Source organism: Azolla caroliniana, unplaced genomic scaffold, assembly GCF_043228905.1.
Source record: "Azolla caroliniana isolate FFs.n. ecotype wild unplaced genomic scaffold, voAzoCaro1.0.p SCAF_6, whole genome shotgun sequence".
NCBI lineage: Eukaryota > Viridiplantae > Streptophyta > Polypodiopsida > Salviniales > Salviniaceae > Azolla > Azolla caroliniana.
Genome location: NW_028230441.1, coordinates 21,031,826 through 21,050,494, shown reverse-complemented (window position 1 = coordinate 21,050,494; position 18,669 = coordinate 21,031,826). Strand labels below are relative to the sequence as shown.

Sequence of the window (18,669 nt, the reverse complement as noted above, 5' to 3'; positions counted from 1 at the left end):
TAGGAAACCCCCTTGTTTGCAGTTTAGCAATTGGAAATGATGTCTTCATGTAAGATACCGATGCTAGTAGTCTTGTAAAAGTAAGGTTTGGGTTTAAGAGTGGATGTTGTTTAAAGGACATACTCTTTGTAGTGATATGAATGCTTGTGCAAATCTTAAGGATTTTGCACTTTTATAAGAATTTTAATTTTAGTTCATGTACATATTTGTATTCAGACATTCCATGTCAACAAATATAGGATCCAGGTAGCACTAATGTTGATAGGTTAGATAATAGAAAAGACAGCATAAAATATAGAAGCTTATCATATCTTTCTGGAACATAGACCAGGCAAGATATTCCTTGTGCTTTTCCTATTGATATATATAAGTTCTACCTTTGAAGTTGATCTACCATGTGTGCAGGTTGTAATGAGTTGTCAATCTCTGAAGGAACATTTTAGGGCTGCAATGAGAAGAAAAGATGGAAGAGCAGGCGCCTTACCTGTGGCAGCAATAGCAGCACTGGATAATAAGATTATTTCACTTTGCAAGTCACTTCATTCATATTCAGAGAGTAATCCAATGTTTACTGTGGCCATGGTGTGGGAAGCAGCAAAAAGATGTTCATTAGTTACACGTGAGAAGGGTTTCTTTATTAAAAGGATAGAGCCATTCTCCTCTCAATTTCAAGAAGAGTTTTTGGCATCAGAAGAGGAAGAGGAAATTTGTCCCAAGTTTCAAGCAGTCTACATTCCTGCATTGGAGGATGCAATGGTTGAGAGCATCGAGATCGAATTAGATCCAGATGATTATTATCTAGATGCATTATCCAATAGGCTTGGGTTTCAAGATGGATCTGTACTTATGATCTCAAGGTCAATACGTTTTCAAGATTTGATAAAACATGCTGACATTCTTGTCTACTTGTTTGTTTGTTTCATAACTGTCATGCTATAGTTTTCATTTTGGAGCTCATTCAGGGAATGCAATTTTAAGGGAATGACTTGGGATTTGTTTACAGGGCCATCACTAGGGTACCCCATGGTACACGTCTCTATTATATCATTCCAGAGAGGCTATTGGAAGTAAAGCGCTCAGATGATTCCAATAATGATGGCTATGTAATCCAAGAGCTTCATGAAGGGAAGAAATATCCAATAAATAGGAACAGCAGAGCTAGTGACATTCTGGGTTTTTCTATATATGGAGATTCCATCCTTGCCAACGTGGGCTCCAGTTGGAAGCTAGAGGGAAAGCTCTCTTTTGGTGATGTGTCTCTTTCTTGCTACTACAGGTGCTTAATAAAGTAATATTGTTCGTTTGGCTTTCAATTCATGATTTATTTATCTTAATATGTATAGTGCAAATTTAAATACCAAAGAGCCTTTCAAGTATTAAATTAATTTTTCTTTTAAATTTTTATGATATTTCTGCAGGCTAATTTTGGGCAGGAGCCCTGAAGGAAACTACAGGCTTTCAAGGGACGCACCTTTGGTAGCAAAGATGCCTTGTTCTTTTTTAAGTAAATGCCAATGGAGAGGAAAGCTTCCTCGTGCCTTATTGACTGACTTCTGTCAGCAACATCGAATGCCAGATCCTGCATTCACTTTCACTCCAATCACAGCTTCAAATGGTATCGACAATATTCTAAAATTTCTTCTAATTACAAAGAAAAACAGAATTTGGTAAATATTTTGTAGATATGCATATTTTTCACAATGATGACACAATTTATTTTTCTGTATCAAGTTGTGACAGCTATGGCTACATGTGATAATAAAAAAGAAAGCACACAAAGTGTGTTTTACAAATGTATGGTAAAGATTATATATCAGAGGAAAGACCATGAATTTGAGTCAGAGCGTCTCTACAGGAATCACAATGATGCATCCCAGAGTGCAGCTCTACAGGCATTGCTTTTCCTGTCAGATATTGGCAAGAATTATCTCAACTGTCCTAATCCAGTGAATGAAGAATTCCAGGAAAGAGAGAAAATCACTATTCCAAAGTTAGATATCTCAGAAAGTAAATCTTCTCTCAATGGAATTAGTAAGGTCCGCACTGAGCCAAACAAGATGATTGCCGCAGGAACAATGGTTTCTATATCTTGCATTGTCTGGCTTATTGGGCATCACGAAGATGTTAATGTGGAATCTCATGAAGAATTTGAATTTCAATTGGGCATTGGAGGAACACTTCCAGAAATCGAGAATTGTGTTTTGGGGATGCAAGTTGGTGGCAATGACCAGGTCTCTCTACCAATACCATGTCTTGAAGCTCTCCTTGCTGCATGCGAAGATGTTATGAGTACTGTTCGCAATCTTGACATTGGTAAGCTTATTTCTGGTACCTATTTTTATGTTTGTAAGGGTGTGCTGTGTCTTAATTCTGGTGTAACTTTTCCTTTTGTTACTTTTCCATGCTGATCTAAGATGTCATCGGGAATATCCTGTGGAATGTAAGAGCCAAATTATGAAACTTGTCTATTAAGGATATGACTGTTGAAATATTCTACAAAGCTTTATCAATGAAGTTTCTAACCACTTCATCTGATGTGTATGGTGTCATATGTTCTCTATATGTATATGTATTTTCTAGTTCATCTTGAGATTACATCCTTCTAGTGGTTCATTCTTGTGTATGGGTCTATTTAGAGGAAGTTGATCATGTGGAAAATTTTAAACCTTTTTTTGGTCATTGGACTGCTAGCATCACAACTTTCCTATGAGCTACTATCATTTTGTCCACAGGTTCTCTTTCATCACTGAGATATGATATCAAACTTTTGAGGACTATTGAACCGCCTGAGGAACGAATGGAGTCTGCACTATTTTCTCCACCTTTATCTAAGCAGAGGAATGAATTTGCAATACAGAAGATCAAGGAAGTTAGAGCAAAGTCACTAGTATGTAGAAGTTTACTGTCCTCTCCATTTGCATTAAAATTTGAGTTCCAGGTTTCTTTATGTACAGTAGTTTCTGAAACATTTTTGTCACAGGTTGACCTTGGGTGTGGTTCTGGCAGTTTGTTGGATGCAGTGGTTGACACTGATACTGACCTTGAACACATAGCTGGTGTTGACATTTCTCAAAAAAGCCTCTTCCGTGCCACAAAGGTTTTCAGTATGCATTGTAATCATCTTGGTGTATAATCATATTTATTAGGCTTATTCCATACATATTATTGCTGAATGATATTTCTTTATTGCAGTTACTTTGTGGGAAATTAGCTCTTGCTGAAACACATTCTAGCAGTAAACTGAAAGAACTGGTCCTATATGAAGGGTCCCTTGCAGATGCTGATCATCGTTTATGTGACTTTGATGTTGCAACTTGCATAGAGGTAGCTACTGGATGATTGTGGTTGTAATTGTGATACTTTCGTGGTTTTATTGTTTGATCTTCTTGTGGTGTCTTCTTGATTAGGTTGTAGACATAGCTTATGAATCCAGACCATTTCTTTATGAGTTTTATGGATGATCATGTGTTATGTGTGTTCTTGATTAGGTTGTAGATATAGCATATGGATCTAGAGCATTTTTTCATGAGTTTTATGGATGATCAGATGCTATGTGTGTTCTTGATTAGGTTGTAGAGCATATGGATCCTGAGCCTTTGTTGAAAGCAGGCGAGATAATCTTGGGTACATATGCACCTAAAATGCTGATATTATCAACTCCTAATATTGAGTACAATACCATCCTTCAAAAAGTAACCACAGATCATAGAACCAATTCGGGGGAGTGCAAAAGCAGTGTACCAGCATCAATGAACATGGATCATGTAGCACTGATGAATGGTAGTGAACTGAAGACTCATGTTGTGGAAGATGCTGCTATTTCAGACATAAATGCATTTGATGATGGTCCAAGCATGTCAGGTGTCATTAAGCTCAGAAACGATGATCATCGATTTGAATGGACGAGGGCCGAGTTTGAAGAATGGGCCAACACTTTAGCATTGAAGTTTGGGTATGCCGTGGAATATGATGGTGTAGGTGGTTCTGTTGAAGACCCTGGATTTGCATCACAGATAGCTATATTCACACGCAAAAACCATTATAAGGTTGAAGATAACACATGCAAGTCAGACTGTAAAAGAGTAACCTGTGAAAATGGTCATCAAGAAACTAGGATTTCTCCTGTGTACACTGTAGTTTGGAAGTATGATAAAGGTGGGCTTCCTGGGGAAATAATTTGAAATGACCCTGGATTTGCATCACAGATAGCTATATTCACACGCAAAAACCATTATAAGGTTGAAGATTAACACATGTAAGTCGGACTGTAAAAGAGTAACTTGTGAAAATGGTCATCAAGAAACTAGGATTTCTCCTGTGTACACTGTAGTTTGGAAGTATGATAAAGGTGGGCTTCCTGGGGAAATAATTTGAAATGACCCTTGCTCTATTTAGGGTTTTTTGCTAATCAAGAATTAGTTTCAAATTTTGGAACACCCAATACAACAGCTGTACACCTACTTACAACTTCAAAGGATGTGAAGGAATCGTATATATTACATTTCCAGATGCAATTTTTGTGTAACAGAAGAATTACTACATTAATGCAAAATATATATGTAGATATGCGGCACTAAATTCTTCCAATTCTTTTATCTTGTTCTTTGAAGATTGTGGTGTAAACAATTAGGGCTAGACCTAGTCTTATCAGCTTGTGCTAAAATAAAAGACAGGATACATTCGACCCAGGAGATCATCGAAAACTGTGGTATTGATGGAAAAACTTGGGCTGATAATGATGATAGAGGCGACTTATTGCGGTTGACTTTCAACCTATTTGAATGCAGGATTATGGATACTCCATGGCTTTGGGAGTTTGGGCTGGTCATTTTTCTTCATACCAATTACCATGATTCATGGTACAAAATGGTCTGCTGTAGGAACCATTGAGTGGTTGCATCCTTTCATATCATTGTGTTCATGTGCTAGTTCAGTTTTTTTGTCATTTGTGCTATCACATAAATGATTGGATGCTTAGTGTGAACTACATTTAGTGTGATTGTTCATGGCATGAATACTCGGATGGATTTTATTTGGTGAAGAGTTATATCATCATTATATTTTTAAGAAATACCTTCAATGGTGGCATTAGCAAAAGACTAAGACTACGCGACAAATAAAAATTTGTCATATATTTCCATTGCACAAATCCACAAGATGCACAAACACTTGAAAATAGAAAATATGTTGACAATTTGTTGAGGGCATTGGGAAGTGTTATTAAGATGCCAATTCTATTATAATTCAATTTGACCTTCAAGCATATCACAGTGCATGACCATTGATCAACAATGGTTTTGACTAATAAAAATTAATATCACTGAGCAAGTAAGACCATTTTTAGGCTTCTTCTTGATGAATGATTGTTGATCTTTGTCTAGAAACATTTAGATAATGGTGCACAAACCAACAACATTAGTAATGTTGCAATATCTTCACCTCAATGCTTGAATTTTGAGTAAAAATGCAAGGTTTGTGTGTAGAAGCTAATTGTTACAAGTGTTATTAATGTAAGAGCGCAAAAGAATGTAGAGAGTGACAATCTAATTCAAAAGATTTACATCCCCAAAATCCCAAATGTGTGTACCCCAAGGAATGTTCAAAACATATACCAACACTTATGATATATGAATAGGTGTGGATCTCCAAGATTCGTGAGTGAATCTTTCAAAGGATACTTGAAAGTTGAAGAAACGAATTCGTATAGAGGGAAATAATAGGTGTGGTTGTTCCATATGCATTTCAAGGTGCAAGCAATGTATATGATGCCCGTGAGTTTTTCGCTGCCCATTTTTTTGTTTCTTTGGACATACGAGGTTCTACATAGCTTGGCGAGCGAGATCCATGTTAGGAAGAAAAAAAGCCAATCTTCTAAAGTGATAGTTTGTCATTCATTCATAGAGCACATCAAAGACAAAAAATTTGTCCGAGACAATCAAAAGAGAGAGGTGTTAGGGGAAGAGCATTGATTTGGAGCCCAAGGGCGAGACGAGAAATAGTTTGCAAAACAGAACACTCTTCGACACAAAGCCATCATAGACAAACACCCTCATGTGAAAGCCTTCCGAGCTCTCAAGTCAATTCAATTGAATGAAGACATTTATATATATATATATATATATTGTGTGTGTGTGTGTGTGTATTGTATGGTAATGGTATATTGCCCAATAGACCCATTTGTGGATCCTCAGCCAAGAAGATATACCGACAGAGCAGGCCAGAAACAGAGTGTCTTTCCATCTCCCCTGTTCAGGTACGAGATATTAATCCATGGAGTCCTTGATAAGCCGAAAGATCTCTAAATACAGAAGAAGTGTCTCTAGATATAAAAGAAATCTCTTTAAATATAGAGTAAATATCTCTACATATAGACGCAATATCTGTAAAATATTTAAGGGGAGCAGCTCTAGCTATAGAGGGAAGATATTTTGGAGATATATATATATATATATTATATATATACATGTGGGCTCTATTTCAACAGGTCTTGTGAAAGGTCATATATGCAATGGGGACGAGAGAAGATGAAGCCCATCGAGTTCAAGTGATCGTTGGTGCTGATCTTGACAACCTCTATTATGGTGATGAACCTGAAGAACCATCTCTTCCCTGTAAAAGAGTTCCTTATGGCGACATCTACGAAGCCTCAAGAGCAGGTGATGTTGAAAGGCTCGAATCTCTCTTAAAAAAAGGAGTTAATGTTAATGTGAGAGATTCCTGGGATTCGGTAGCATTATATTATGCTTGTTTGGCTGGACATTTGGATGCCGCCCGTATGCTTATGGAACACGGTGCTATATGTAGTGAGAACACTTTTGATGGTGATAGATGCCACTATGCTTCTTTAAACTTGAAGGTTCGGAAGCTTTTGAAGGCTTTTGAAGCTCGGCCGCCGCCTCTTGACCCATTGCCAAAGTCTCTTCGAGAGGTTTTTCTGAGCTCAAAATCAAACTTTGCTTTCTCAAAAGGTATATCTGGCTCAGAAAATAGTTCGATTTTATCGGATTTTCCAAACTCAGAACATGGGTCGGTTACTTCAGGCTCTGAAAATGGTTCAGTTTCGTCGGGGTTTTCTAACTCAATGCTAATTGATCAACATGATAGTACACCACTTTCCAATGCTTCCATCATTATTGGTGGTACCACCGATTTTAAACCTGATATTACTTTCTATGTTGAAGGGCAGCCCATTGAAGCTCATAGAGCTATCCTCATTGCAAGATCTCCCTACTTCAAGGCAAAGTTCCAAAAGGATTGGAAGCATAAGAAAGAAGTGAGATTATCAAATAACAAGCTAACTTTCCCAGCGCTTTTCAGCCTCGTGCAGTTCTTCTATACTGATAGATTAGATGTGGCAGTTGAAGACATGGGCGCTTTATCAAGAATTTGCAAGGTTTGTGGTTGTGTTGGTTTACACAAAGCTGTAGAAAAGGAACTTGCACATCAGAAGTTTGCCGAATATAAACATTTGCGAAATGCAGATGATTCACAGAAACGATTCATCTTGCAAGGGTCTTCTTTACCAGAGCATGAGAGACTACCCAATGCAATGCGAAATTTGCTCAAATTATCATTGTCAAAGTCTAAGCATGAATTCCATGCAAGAGATAATCATGCAAACTTGGATAAACTGCAACATTTTGCAGCTGTAACTTTTGAAACTAGTCGGATATCTGAAGAAGGGCTTGAAGCTTCCATAGATGTAGGTTCAGGCTGTGAAACTTCCTTTGAAGAGGATCATGCCGATGTGCACTTTTCTGTTGAGGAATCAATATATAGAAGCCATCAAGTAATATTAGCTGCGAGGTCTGACTACTTTAGGGCAAGGTTTTCGAGAATGGAATGCTTCGGAGAAGAGAATGTTGGTGCTACCAAGATCACAAGTAGCACTGCGCTTCCACTGCTTCGGGAAGAGGATTTGAGTTCTGAAACATTTGAAAAATTGCTCGAATATATGTATGTTATCCATCTTGCTTCTCTCCTTTTCTTGAATTCAGATCATTTAACCTATGAAGCCAGCAATTTGCTTTTCTTTGAAGCTTTACTCACGTGTATGCTAATTGCAGGTACACTGACGAAGTGTTGAATCTTCATCCTAACCAGGTATTTTTAATTTTCCAATAACAGTTCTGCAAATTGGGGAAATTTTATTTTAAGGAAAATTTTGTTTATCATATTTCCTAATATAATATATAATAAAATAATCAACAGCTAGAAAAGTTATGACTTAAATTTCAAAAATCAAGAATTAAGAAAACAAACAAATTTAACATTAAAGAAATTTATTAAATCACAATTCCAAATGGCTACATAAGATATTTAAGCCATTTAAACCACGGTTAAAAGCATGATAAACCATACGCCATTAAGCCAATACCTTTTCAAACCAAACTGTTAACCCCCCAAGCCAAAACCATTTGAATCATTTAAGCCAGTAAACCATTGTTTCATGGTTTCATGGTTTAGTTTTGGCTCAAACTTATCCACCACCTATTGCAGGTATAACTAACTGAAAAGGCATGTAGTGGTACACAAGTATATATATATGTATATGTATATTTGTGTGACCATGTATAATAGACTTATAGCTATACCCAAGTCTACATACATCGATATTCTAGACCATACGTTGTATAGAAATTTAAATATATAGGTATATATTCTAGTTTGTGTGGCATTGTCCTATTGCATTTTGTATGTGTTAGAAGGATTGTACCTCCATCCTAACCGAGTACAAATCTTATCTATGGATGTGCCAGGTATATATGGTTATATCATATATGTAAATATGTATGGACATTTGCATGGGCATAGTGTTCTTGTGCTGATATATTGATTTATTTTGAATGTATCAGGCTGAGGAGTTGTTCGATGCAGCTTCGAGATATTTGTTGTTTCCTTTGAAAAGAGTTGTTGCAGATGCATTATTGCCACATTTAGAAACAGCAACTCCGGATGAGTTATGCCAGTGGCTGCTACTCGCTGAAATGTAAAAGCTCTGTTAAAACAGAACAATCTATATAACCAGAATGCCCCTAACTTGTTGAGTAGTATCTGTCGTACCTCTTTAAGATTTTGAAAAAGTTACAAGAAATCCCCTATGTAGTACAGAATATTACTCATACATAAGGGTATTCTGGTAACATTCTGGTAATATTACTCATACATAAGGGGTAATCTGCTAATGGCTTTTTAACCCAGGGTAAATCTGAGCAGAATTTGGTATTCTGGTAACTTTCATAAACTTAGGGGCAGTGTGCTAATGGTTTTAAACTTAGGGGTAAAATGGTAAATGCCCAAAAAATTAGGGGCAGGATCAAAATCACGTATATTGCAAGCTTCATATGAAATGCTTTTCCTAATGTAGGTATGGTGTGTGGAAGTTGAGAGAATATTGTCTCGACACAATTGCAGCCAACTTTGAAGTATTCTCTGGGACAAGAGAGTTTCGCAAGATGTTGTTATCACTACCTCCACCTTCTGGTGACTCATCTCAACGAACAACTGTCCCTAGTGCTCCCGGAGAAGAAGGTATTTCTAAGCAAGCAAATGTTCTTGATGACTTAAGAGAAAAGTGGCTTGAAGCTGAGGGAGCAGAGCTTGATGAGCGTGACCAGAGTGCTTTGCAGTTTGATAAAATGTTGGAGCTGCTTATTAAAACTGGAGAGACTGAAGCTTATGAGAATGAGAGTGAGAGTGGTTTGACATCCTCAACTGGTCAAGAGGATGTTAAAGATATCAATTTTGAATCTCTTAGCATGTAAACTGCTTTGTTGGTTGTCTTGTTTGGGTTTGTAAATCTTTCATTCATTCGAGTCATAGAGGTTCTTCCTTATTGCTAGAGAAAAGCCTTCAGGCTAGATTCCTCATCTCTATTATGTGTAAAGCTTGGCTTTTGGTAGAGTTTATTTCCTCTAATCCCTTGTCTTTGATGCAATAATCTGGCAATATAATCAAGTGACAGATTAATGATGCAAGTGTCATCAAACAAAAGCTAGAATAACCATGGAAAACTTTTGGATGTGTTGCAATTCTTGGTTTATGAATATTATGTCTTCGTGTCTACCTTGTGGGTGTGCAATCTAGAGATGTTATATATCAACAGGCCTTTGAGATGCAAATATTTAAATCTCTGATTTAATAGTTTCTCGAACACAAGCCTTTGATAATATTGTATGACTTCGAAGGATATATGAAATAATATTTCAAATGACCAGGTTTTGCAAAGTCAACCCATAAAGAAAGAAAGAAATAACAATGGTGAATCTGATAAAGAAAGAAAGCCCACACTCTTTTCTCTCTGCAGAGATAAAGAAAAAAAGTCTATGCTCTTTGGCCTAGGACTCCTGGGCTGTGCAAAAGTGGATTTTTTTAGAGTCTACCATATTCTTTGTTGATTAACTCTGGCAAATTTTACCCGTGTAAGATGAGGCATGATATAAGCAAATCGCTAATATGTCCAAGGTCTCACGACGGAGTTGTATTTTAAGCTATATGAAGAAAGTTTTGCTTTTAATTTTACAAAAGAAATTAATATCCCATGAACATGCTGGGCCACTGGGGGTTTCATACTGTATGGAATAGCTTTAGTGCTAACACCTCTATGCCATAATATTACATATTATCATCACAATAGGTTCATAAAGTACAGAATATCTTCAGCTTCTATGGCATCTCTTTGCCATAATATGACATGCTATCATTCTTACCACATGCCATGTGGTACACATCAATTAATGTAACCAGTTTGACAGTGACAACCACAGTGTTGTGCTGACTCTAGGCCAATGGCACTTTGCATCTTCATGGAGAATCTCATCACTTCATTTTTAGTATGGCAAACAGCTTACGAGCTGATGGGGCATATTCATGGAGAATTAATTTTCTTTATAGAATGGAGTTCACGACTCAGGAGATAGAAGAGTACTTTCTTTATAGCCAGGACAATGAAAGCACAGTGGGATTTGGATTCCAGGATGACTGCATAGGGAATCAATCATTTCCCTATCCTGTTTCACATTTGAATGAGTAACAAGCTGAATTGGAGATGTCCTCAACGAATTGTTTCACATTTATGCAAATGGATGCTAAGCTAGAGATGCACTCAAAAAATGATCAATGATGTATGAGGTCCAATATAGAAATTTTCCACTACAAAAGGTCTTATGAGACATTTTCACCCTATGAGGCCTTATGAATCCATAGAGGAGCCACATCTTTCTTATTGGAACAGAAAATCTGAATTAATTATGATCTAGAATATGACAAGCATTTACATTGCTGTAATCCATCAATCACAGCAGGCGATTACATTGATGCAATTGATCAAAATAAATCAACTAATCAATTGGTACTTTACGCATTTTGCAAATCAATCTAGCAGTAGCCTTGTCAAGATGTTTGCCCGAGTCTGATTTTATCATCTCTGATAGGTTCTGTTTGGACACCAGGAGACAAGCTTGGTAAGTAGCCAAAACAGGTGGAACTTGCATTGATAGAGCAGATAGCACTTTGCAAAGATATTCGATATCAGCACTCAGCTGCTGAGCTCCTCTCTCACTCAAAAATTGGATTCCTCGTAATTGGTCAATATACAAGGATGTGGCCCCTTCAGCAACCTGCAGTTAAAACATGCATCATAAAAATAAGCAAGCAATCCAAACAACGAGGATCAAATGAATGAGAGTAAAAACACCTCGACCTAGTTTAGGGTCCAATTATAAATGACACTACCGGACAGGAACCCTAGATTTGATTGGACCTTAGAGATCAGTATGGCCATCTTATTATATCCATTTGCTAAAGAATGAATAGTGAGAAAATATTTAGAATTGAACAGAAAAGAAGTTCCTAATTATTCATATTCAAGTAAATTAGTCACTTGTTTGAATTGAGGTTTTCTTTTCAGAAGACTCATAAATTGTTCAAAAGTTCTAGTTATGATATGTTTCCAGCAACGAATCCCAAAAGGTATCAGAATACCAATACCCTGTATGTTATATTCTTATATTATCATTATTTATATAACAATAAAGAAAGCTGAGGTCAAATTAATAATCACAAATACAAATCACAGACCTTAAACATCCACTCTGTTGCGAATAACTGATCTTCATCAGTGTTCGCATCCCCTGTATCAGTAGGCAGACCACTTCCACCACCCATCATAAGAGGTTCAAGCTGCTGTGGTAAAGTAAGAAGATACTCTCCAATACTAGTAACATATGGTGAAGCATAAGAACTGAAACTTGGCAAATCAAATGCATTTTCTTCTTGCTCAGCACCCCAAACATGCATGACTGAAACATTGACCAATCTGGCACGAACTTTTGCAATAAGAACATCGTACACCAAATCATTAACTGCTTCAATGAATGATGTAACCCTGGCTGATGTATGAGCAAGAGCATGAAAACCAGTATCCTTTGCCTGATTTATCACGCAAATCACAGAACTTTATTATATATTGAAAACATGAAATAGTTAAGAAAAGAGAAATAAGACATCTAAACTGAAGGTTTACATGTGCACAACCTGTTCGAGGAGGTTGCTTAACCTTCGGGCTTTCTCTGGTTTATCTACTAATCGCAAGATTGCCGTATCAAATGAAGTGTTTCCTCCAGATCCTCCAACAATTAGCTCACTCATAGAAAAGCTCTTACTGCTAAATGCTGTGGCTTGGTTCAGAGCAGAAAGCACATTTGGGAGGTTCAAATAACTACCTAACCTATTTAAAGTTGCACGCAAAGTTGCTTCAAAAACTGCCATGCGATTGTTTAAGCTTTCAGCCACAGCAAGTACCTGTAAAATGCCCTGTACTATGGCCCACTCTTCTTCATCTGATACCATATCAAGTACAGTGGATTCTTTCTTTACTTTTGATCCATCTACACCTGCTTCTCTCTTGCTACCTAAACTATTATTATCAGCAAGATCAACACCACAAGCAATGCGTAAAGACTTCAACATATCCTGAAGTTTTGCTAAATAAGACCTCATCACTTCATCAAGGGTTTGGAGAAGTGATTCTGCTTCAGATCCTCCTGTCAAATTCATGCATCGTTCAACAGCTGACTCCAGAGACAGTGCTACTAAGGGAATGGAAGCTTTCATGCGTCCAACAGTTTCACTCACTTCAACCCCACGAGCTCCTACACCACGGGAAACTGCTCCATGAAGATCTAAGGACAGGATTTGATTTTTCAAGAGAGAAAGCTCAAGTTCCCCATACCTGCAGAAATTCATGCATATCATACATAGTATGTACTAGTGAACAAAACTTCAAATTTGATTTTTAACATACCCACTGGAAGGCTGTAATGAAAATAGATGAACTAGATAAGGAATTTATTATTAGAGCATTCTTGCCAGCAGGAAATTGTATTAAATGTCCGCTCTTGTCAGTAACAAGATTACTCAATACATTCAACAATTAATTCCTGCATTTATTATGCTATCACAGGGCCAGCAAGAACATGCTTGTGTTGGTGCTACACTAGAGTATCAATAACTAAATCTATAACACATAAAAACCTTGCAGACAATCAGATGGCCAAAGAAAGGCACTCACAAAATAAGCATTCACTACTGCACTTATTATGCTGTGATGAGGCCACTAAGGAGATTCATGGCTACTAATTTTAGAATGCTTAGACACCTTGTAGATGATTAGATTTCCAAACAGAGATACCCATAAAAAGAATATTCACACAAACATACTGTATTGCATGTGGAAATAATTTTAAGATAATATTTAACAACCTTTCTTTGTATCCTTCATAAGGAGAATATATGGCCCTTAAGGCGTTGACCAAATCCTCTGCTTCAACAGCACTCAAAAGGTGCTGAACATTTCGGGAAAATGTACCCGTCATACTATGAAGTGTGATAAGCAGCCCCAACTGGGTGTGCTGGATCTTGTTAGCTTTCTGACCATCACCAGTAAGTCCTGTGTCAAACAAACTGGTTTAATAAATCACAATACAGCTACCTCTGGATTGCCAAAAATAAGTCAAGTTTTCCACTAACCTATTTCAAGAGAAGAGGATTCAATACGGAGCACAAATGATGTCGATATTGATGACATAGCCTCAACTAATAACTTTGGCACCAATAATTTGTATTTTTCAGAGAACACAAGAGAGCACCTAAAACAAAAATACGAATTAGAATTACCTCCATTTGAAATAATATTTTATTTTTATGTGCTCTGAAAGAAGTCTTTTTGCCTACCTAGAAGTGCTTCATCTAAAAATTGGTTCCAATTAATCATATCCATTTGACTCTGAAGTTTCAAGGAGGGTTTCATGAGGACCAGGCCATGGGGTACCTCAAATTAACCTTGATGTTGATGGGAAATGCCTGACTATCCATGGCTCTTTCCTCACCTTCATAGCTAGCATTGAGGTGTCTTGATAAAATAATAGAAATATGACGAGTCATTTTCATTTGAAATACAAAGGTAGAGGCAGCTAAGTTCACAAATGTGTTCAATGTTTAGGACTTCAACCCAACAAACACTCAGTAATTAGCTAGCCATGTGGATATCACTTGCAATCAAGATCCAATTTGTTATTGATTCAAGCATTGCATTGCATGGATCTGACCTTAACTTTTCGTAATATTTGCAGGGGGGTATTATTCTTGTGTGTGACCTTGACAAAAGTAAGAATATCAAAAAGATGTCTTAGTTTCACAAGTGCACACAGATGATTTTCAATCATGATCATCTATTGATTTGTCTCATATTTAACTCGATGTTAATATGGCATTGCCTGCCTCTTTATGGCTCTTTCATCTCCTTCACAGATAGCATTGAGTTATCTTGGTAAAATAATAGGAATGTGACAGGCCATTTTCATTTGAAAATAAATGGTAGAGGCAGCCATGTTTACATGTGTGTTCAGTGTTTAGGTAGGACTTCAACTCAACAAACACTCGGTGACAATGCAGATTTTCACATGCAGGACTAAAGCATTACATATGCATGATTTTATCTTACCTTTTTCTGATATTTGGAGGGAGGTGTGTGTGTGTGTGTGTGTGTGATGTTGACAACAGTCTGATTATCAATACAATGTGTTACTTTCACACTTGAATGCCCATGGATGCTCTTACAGTTAAGATCATCTGCTTATTCTTCTCAAATATTAACCTCTATTTTGATACCACATTGCCTGCCTATACATGTCTCTTACCTCATCTTCATAGTTAGCATTGGGGTGTCTTGATAAAACAACAGAAATGTTAAAAGTCATTTTCATTTGAAATGCAAGAGTAGAGACAGCCATGTTTACAAATTTGTTCAGTGTTTAGCACTTTATCCCAACAAACAGTCAGTGATTAGCTACCTATGGGGATCTTACTTGCAATCAAGACTACATGGATCATTTACTCAAGCATTGCATAGGGATGGATCTTACAGACTTCTTCTAATATTCGGAAGGGGGTATTCTTCTTGTTTGTCTAACCTTGACAACAGCAGGATTCTCCATATGATGTGTACATAGAGCACAAAATTATGAGGCTTTCAAATTATATGAAGCTTTTCAGCCCTCCAGTTCTTTCCTAAAAAGTTATCCTCCTTGTGAGAGTTCAAGCACGTGATGATGGAGAAATAGTTATCCTAGCATCAAGCTCGCTTTTTTGCAGATATATACATATATAGATGCACCAAAGCTTTAGAGAGATGCACCTAGATATATAGTTTGCAGCAGCCAGTCTTCACAAAATTGTGATTGACAAACTTTTACATTTACTGAAAACTATGAAAATCTTACCATTTCCATTCTTGCTCTAAAGATAGAAGAACTTCATCATAAAATTGTGGTAGCCACTCAGCAAAAGAAATTGGGGAGTCATTGCTGCCAAGAGTCAAAGTGGAAGACTGCCTCTCTCCTGGCTTCTCATCGATAGATAGTTTGCTTAGTGGAAGGCCACCTTTCCATGAATCATATTCTTCCCATACTTTGCGAAGTGGTTTGAGTCGCACACGTATATACTGACTTTCCAAGGAACTGTAGTGCCCAATGGTTACAAGAATGTCATGCAAACTTTGTGTAGTCTCCACCTACCACCCATTCAAATAATGTGAGAACTGGTGAAAATACAGAATCCAGAAAAAATGGTTTCTCTTCTGCGACACAAGAATGATCAAGAAAATAAAATCATAAATACGAACAATCAAAACTCAAGACCTTTCTTTGAGTAAGGGCATCAGAAAGCCGAGGCAGAACCATCCCTTCAAGTCGATCTTCCAAAATTTCTAGCTGTCGTCTTACATTTGCAAATTCAGGAACCTAAAATGAAACATAAACATAGTACAAAAATATAAGAATAATATGCATGTCAAGCAGAATTGTTTAGAGTCTTTCAATCCTTAGGCTAAAACAATTTATAAAGCACCACAAAATAGTTAAGAATATTCCATGAGCTAACCTCTCCAATGACAGATAAACAACGGCGCATATTAGCAAGGGTCTCAGCAGCTCGTACAAGATCCCCACTGGCAAACACCGTCTCTACACTTGCACTGAGCTGAGCAAGACCAGCAGCATCCTGTACTTCAAATAAATGTGTAAAAATCTAAAATATAATTGACAATTTATATAAAGAAACAGTTAAGACTCAGGCTACAAAAATGCATTATGATTTATGAAAAAGAAACAGTTGACAATCTCAGTAAACCTGAAGAGTTCCATGAGCAGATTCCATACGTTGCTTGACAATATCCACTCGAGCAAGTGCAGCCACGGATTCTGCACATGAGCCTTCTGCCTGAACTAAGCTGTGTTATGCACTAGTTACTTACTAATTCTCTAACCAAACAACACTTTGTTATGTACTAGTTACAAATTTTGCATAAGCGCAAAAGGAAAAAATACAGAAAAAAAGAGATGCATAGATCCATATTTACAGTGTACTTTCATAGGAGACGAATATATCTTGCACTTTCATTAACAAACTTGAATCTTTTAATCCCTTAATTTATTATTTTCAGCTATGTAATTAGATCTACAATGAAAAGTGAAAAGAACGAACGCCCTGTTACACATGTCACATTCACATGAATACGAGAACAATATCAAGTACTTGCTTTAACAAATATTACATACAGGTACGATGTCAACATTCCGTGAAACAATATATTTATAGCCCTATATTTGACAAATTAGTCAATTGGCATCCATAATCCCTTCAATTATCACATGCTGTAAATTAGATCTGCAATAAAATCCGAAAGTAAATAGAGAGAAAGATAAGAACTGTTTGAGTTTTTTTCATATACTAGATGCATCCATACAAGAACAATATCAAGCTCATTTAATAACTCCTTCAATAGCACATATTCATCTTTATATTCGATAAAAATAAACATTGTGTTGCAGTTGCTTTTAACAATTTTGCAATGCAGACCTGTTTGTGTTTTTTAAGCTTAACCAAGATCTACAATGAAATTCAGGAAGAAAAAAATTAAGAGCGGAAGGCATGCCTGTTTGAGTTTTAGCAGTATACTAGAGACAGTGGATCGTAGAGAAGAAGCATCGTCACGAAGCCTGATGATCTCTCGAGAAGCTCTGGGAACTTTGAGGAGAGATGATGAGCTCTGATCTTCAAGGGCTGAAGCTATGTTCTCAGACATGAGCTGAAGCTTCATGTCCAGATCGTTGAGGTGGGAATCGATGGGATCTTCGGAGTGTCGAGACCTGCAGGCATCGTTCAGCCATGCCTTTGGATCAAACTTCTCGTCGGCGAAAGATCCAAGGTCTACCATTGCCATGGCTGTGCTGGAGACAGTCAGTCAGAGAGAGAGAGAGAGAGAGAGAGAGAGAATTCAGACGAACTTCTAGCTTTCTTCTTCTGCTTCTTCTGATTCCTCTTCCTGCTAGTGCTAGCGCGGAAGCATGAAAGAGCGCAATGAATGAATGCAACAGGGGACATGGTATCAGAAGAGAGACATACATACATGACATACATACCATACATACATGACATACATACCATACATACATGACATACATATCATACGTACATGACCGGACGTGTCTATTATGACACAAATCATAAAGAGGGCTGGTGAGGGAATCGCAGCCACAGACGGTGCAGGTTGCTCAGAGAAGGCGCGTGCAATCTACACCGTCGAAATTTCGATAATGAAGAAGGCGCGAAAAATAAAGATGTGCAGAGGAGGTCGCCCAACCGTTGGGTGACCAGTTTAAGCAGGTTGCCCAAACTACTTTAGGGCTTATATTGAGTTGGTCACCCAACCAACTCAATAAAAGATGCAGGTCGCCCAACCGTTTATTTTTAAAGCGGTTGAGTGACCAGTTTAAGCAGGTTGCCCAACTGCTTTAGGGTTTATATTGAGTTAGTCACCCAACCAACCCAATAAAAGATGTAGGTCGCCCAACCGTTTATTTTTAAAGCGGTTGGGTGACCAGTTTAAGCAGGTTGCCCAACTGCTTTAGGGTTTATATTGAGTTGGTCACCCAACCAACCCAATAAAAGATGTAGGTCGCCCAACCGATGACTATAAAAGCCTGAAACCTGTCATTATCTCTCATTTTTTCAAACGAGATTGACAGGTTTCTTTTGTTGGGAAAGAGTTGGGTGTCAAGCGGCCTACAATCAACATACACAACAATCAATCTCCTCCATCACTATTCCCAG

General features: G+C 37.4%; 3 protein-coding genes across 4 annotated transcripts in view; 2 read left to right on the top strand and 1 right to left on the bottom strand.

Moving 5' to 3' along the window:
- Nucleotides 1–4,867, top strand: part of LOC147863320 (small RNA 2'-O-methyltransferase-like) — a 6,077-nt gene extending 1,210 nt beyond the window's left edge. Inside the window, exons 3-10 of one of the 2 annotated variants that reach the window (XM_087321178.1) lie at nt 406–857; nt 1,004–1,276; nt 1,434–1,615; nt 1,732–2,313; nt 2,733–2,887; nt 2,981–3,097; nt 3,193–3,324; nt 3,570–4,867. In XM_087321178.1, coding sequence (XP_087177304.1) covers nt 406–857; nt 1,004–1,276; nt 1,434–1,615; nt 1,732–2,313; nt 2,733–2,887; nt 2,981–3,097; nt 3,193–3,324; nt 3,570–4,181 — 2,505 coding nt within the window. In that variant the 3' untranslated portion in view covers nt 4,182–4,867. Of the gene's footprint in view, nt 1–405; nt 858–1,003; nt 1,277–1,418; nt 1,616–1,731; nt 2,314–2,732; nt 2,888–2,980; nt 3,098–3,192; nt 3,325–3,569 lie in introns of both variants that reach the window. The other variant, XM_087321177.1, reaches the window with a different exon arrangement.
- Nucleotides 4,868–6,149: 1,282 nt separating this feature from the next.
- On the top strand, nt 6,150–10,064 carry LOC147863319 (ankyrin repeat family protein). Its single transcript, XM_087321255.1, has 5 exons — nt 6,150–6,253; nt 6,485–7,956; nt 8,067–8,103; nt 8,856–8,989; nt 9,368–10,064. The coding sequence occupies exons 2-5, from the start codon at nt 6,509–6,511 to the stop codon at nt 9,762–9,764; spliced, it is 2,016 nt and encodes a 671-aa protein (XP_087177381.1). The 5' UTR covers nt 6,150–6,253; nt 6,485–6,508; the 3' UTR covers nt 9,765–10,064.
- A 1,138-nt stretch (nt 10,065–11,202) lies between these two features.
- Nucleotides 11,203–17,943, bottom strand: EYE (conserved oligomeric Golgi complex component-related / COG complex component-like protein). The gene is made up of 10 exons (XM_087320739.1): nt 17,492–17,943; nt 16,687–16,776; nt 16,438–16,557; nt 16,197–16,298; nt 15,780–16,069; nt 14,029–14,147; nt 13,762–13,948; nt 12,535–13,231; nt 12,079–12,429; nt 11,203–11,618 (listed from the first exon to the last, which is right to left on the bottom strand). Exons 1-10 carry the CDS (start codon nt 17,777–17,779, stop codon nt 11,340–11,342), a joined length of 2,523 nt encoding a protein of 840 aa, XP_087176865.1. The 5' UTR covers nt 17,780–17,943; the 3' UTR covers nt 11,203–11,339.
- Nucleotides 17,944–18,669: the final 726 nt, after the last annotated feature.

Coding starts and splice junctions, on each gene's coding strand:
- LOC147863319 (XM_087321255.1), top strand. CDS start 6,509: ATGGGGACGAGAGAAGATGAAGCCCATCGAGTTCAAGTGATCGTTGGT. Junction 8,104..8,855: donor TGAATCTTCATCCTAACCAG/GTATTTTTAATT, acceptor TGAATGTATCAG/GCTGAGGAGTTGTTCGATGC. Junction 8,990..9,367: donor TGGCTGCTACTCGCTGAAAT/GTAAAAGCTCTG, acceptor TTCCTAATGTAG/GTATGGTGTGTGGAAGTTGA.
- EYE (XM_087320739.1), bottom strand. CDS start 17,779: ATGGCAATGGTAGACCTTGGATCTTTCGCCGACGAGAAGTTTGATCCA. Junction 16,777..17,491: donor TACTGCTAAAACTCAAACAG/GCATGCCTTCCG, acceptor AGCTTAGTTCAG/GCAGAAGGCTCATGTGCAGA. Junction 16,299..16,437: donor GTTTATCTGTCATTGGAGAG/GTTAGCTCATGG, acceptor GTTTCATTTTAG/GTTCCTGAATTTGCAAATGT.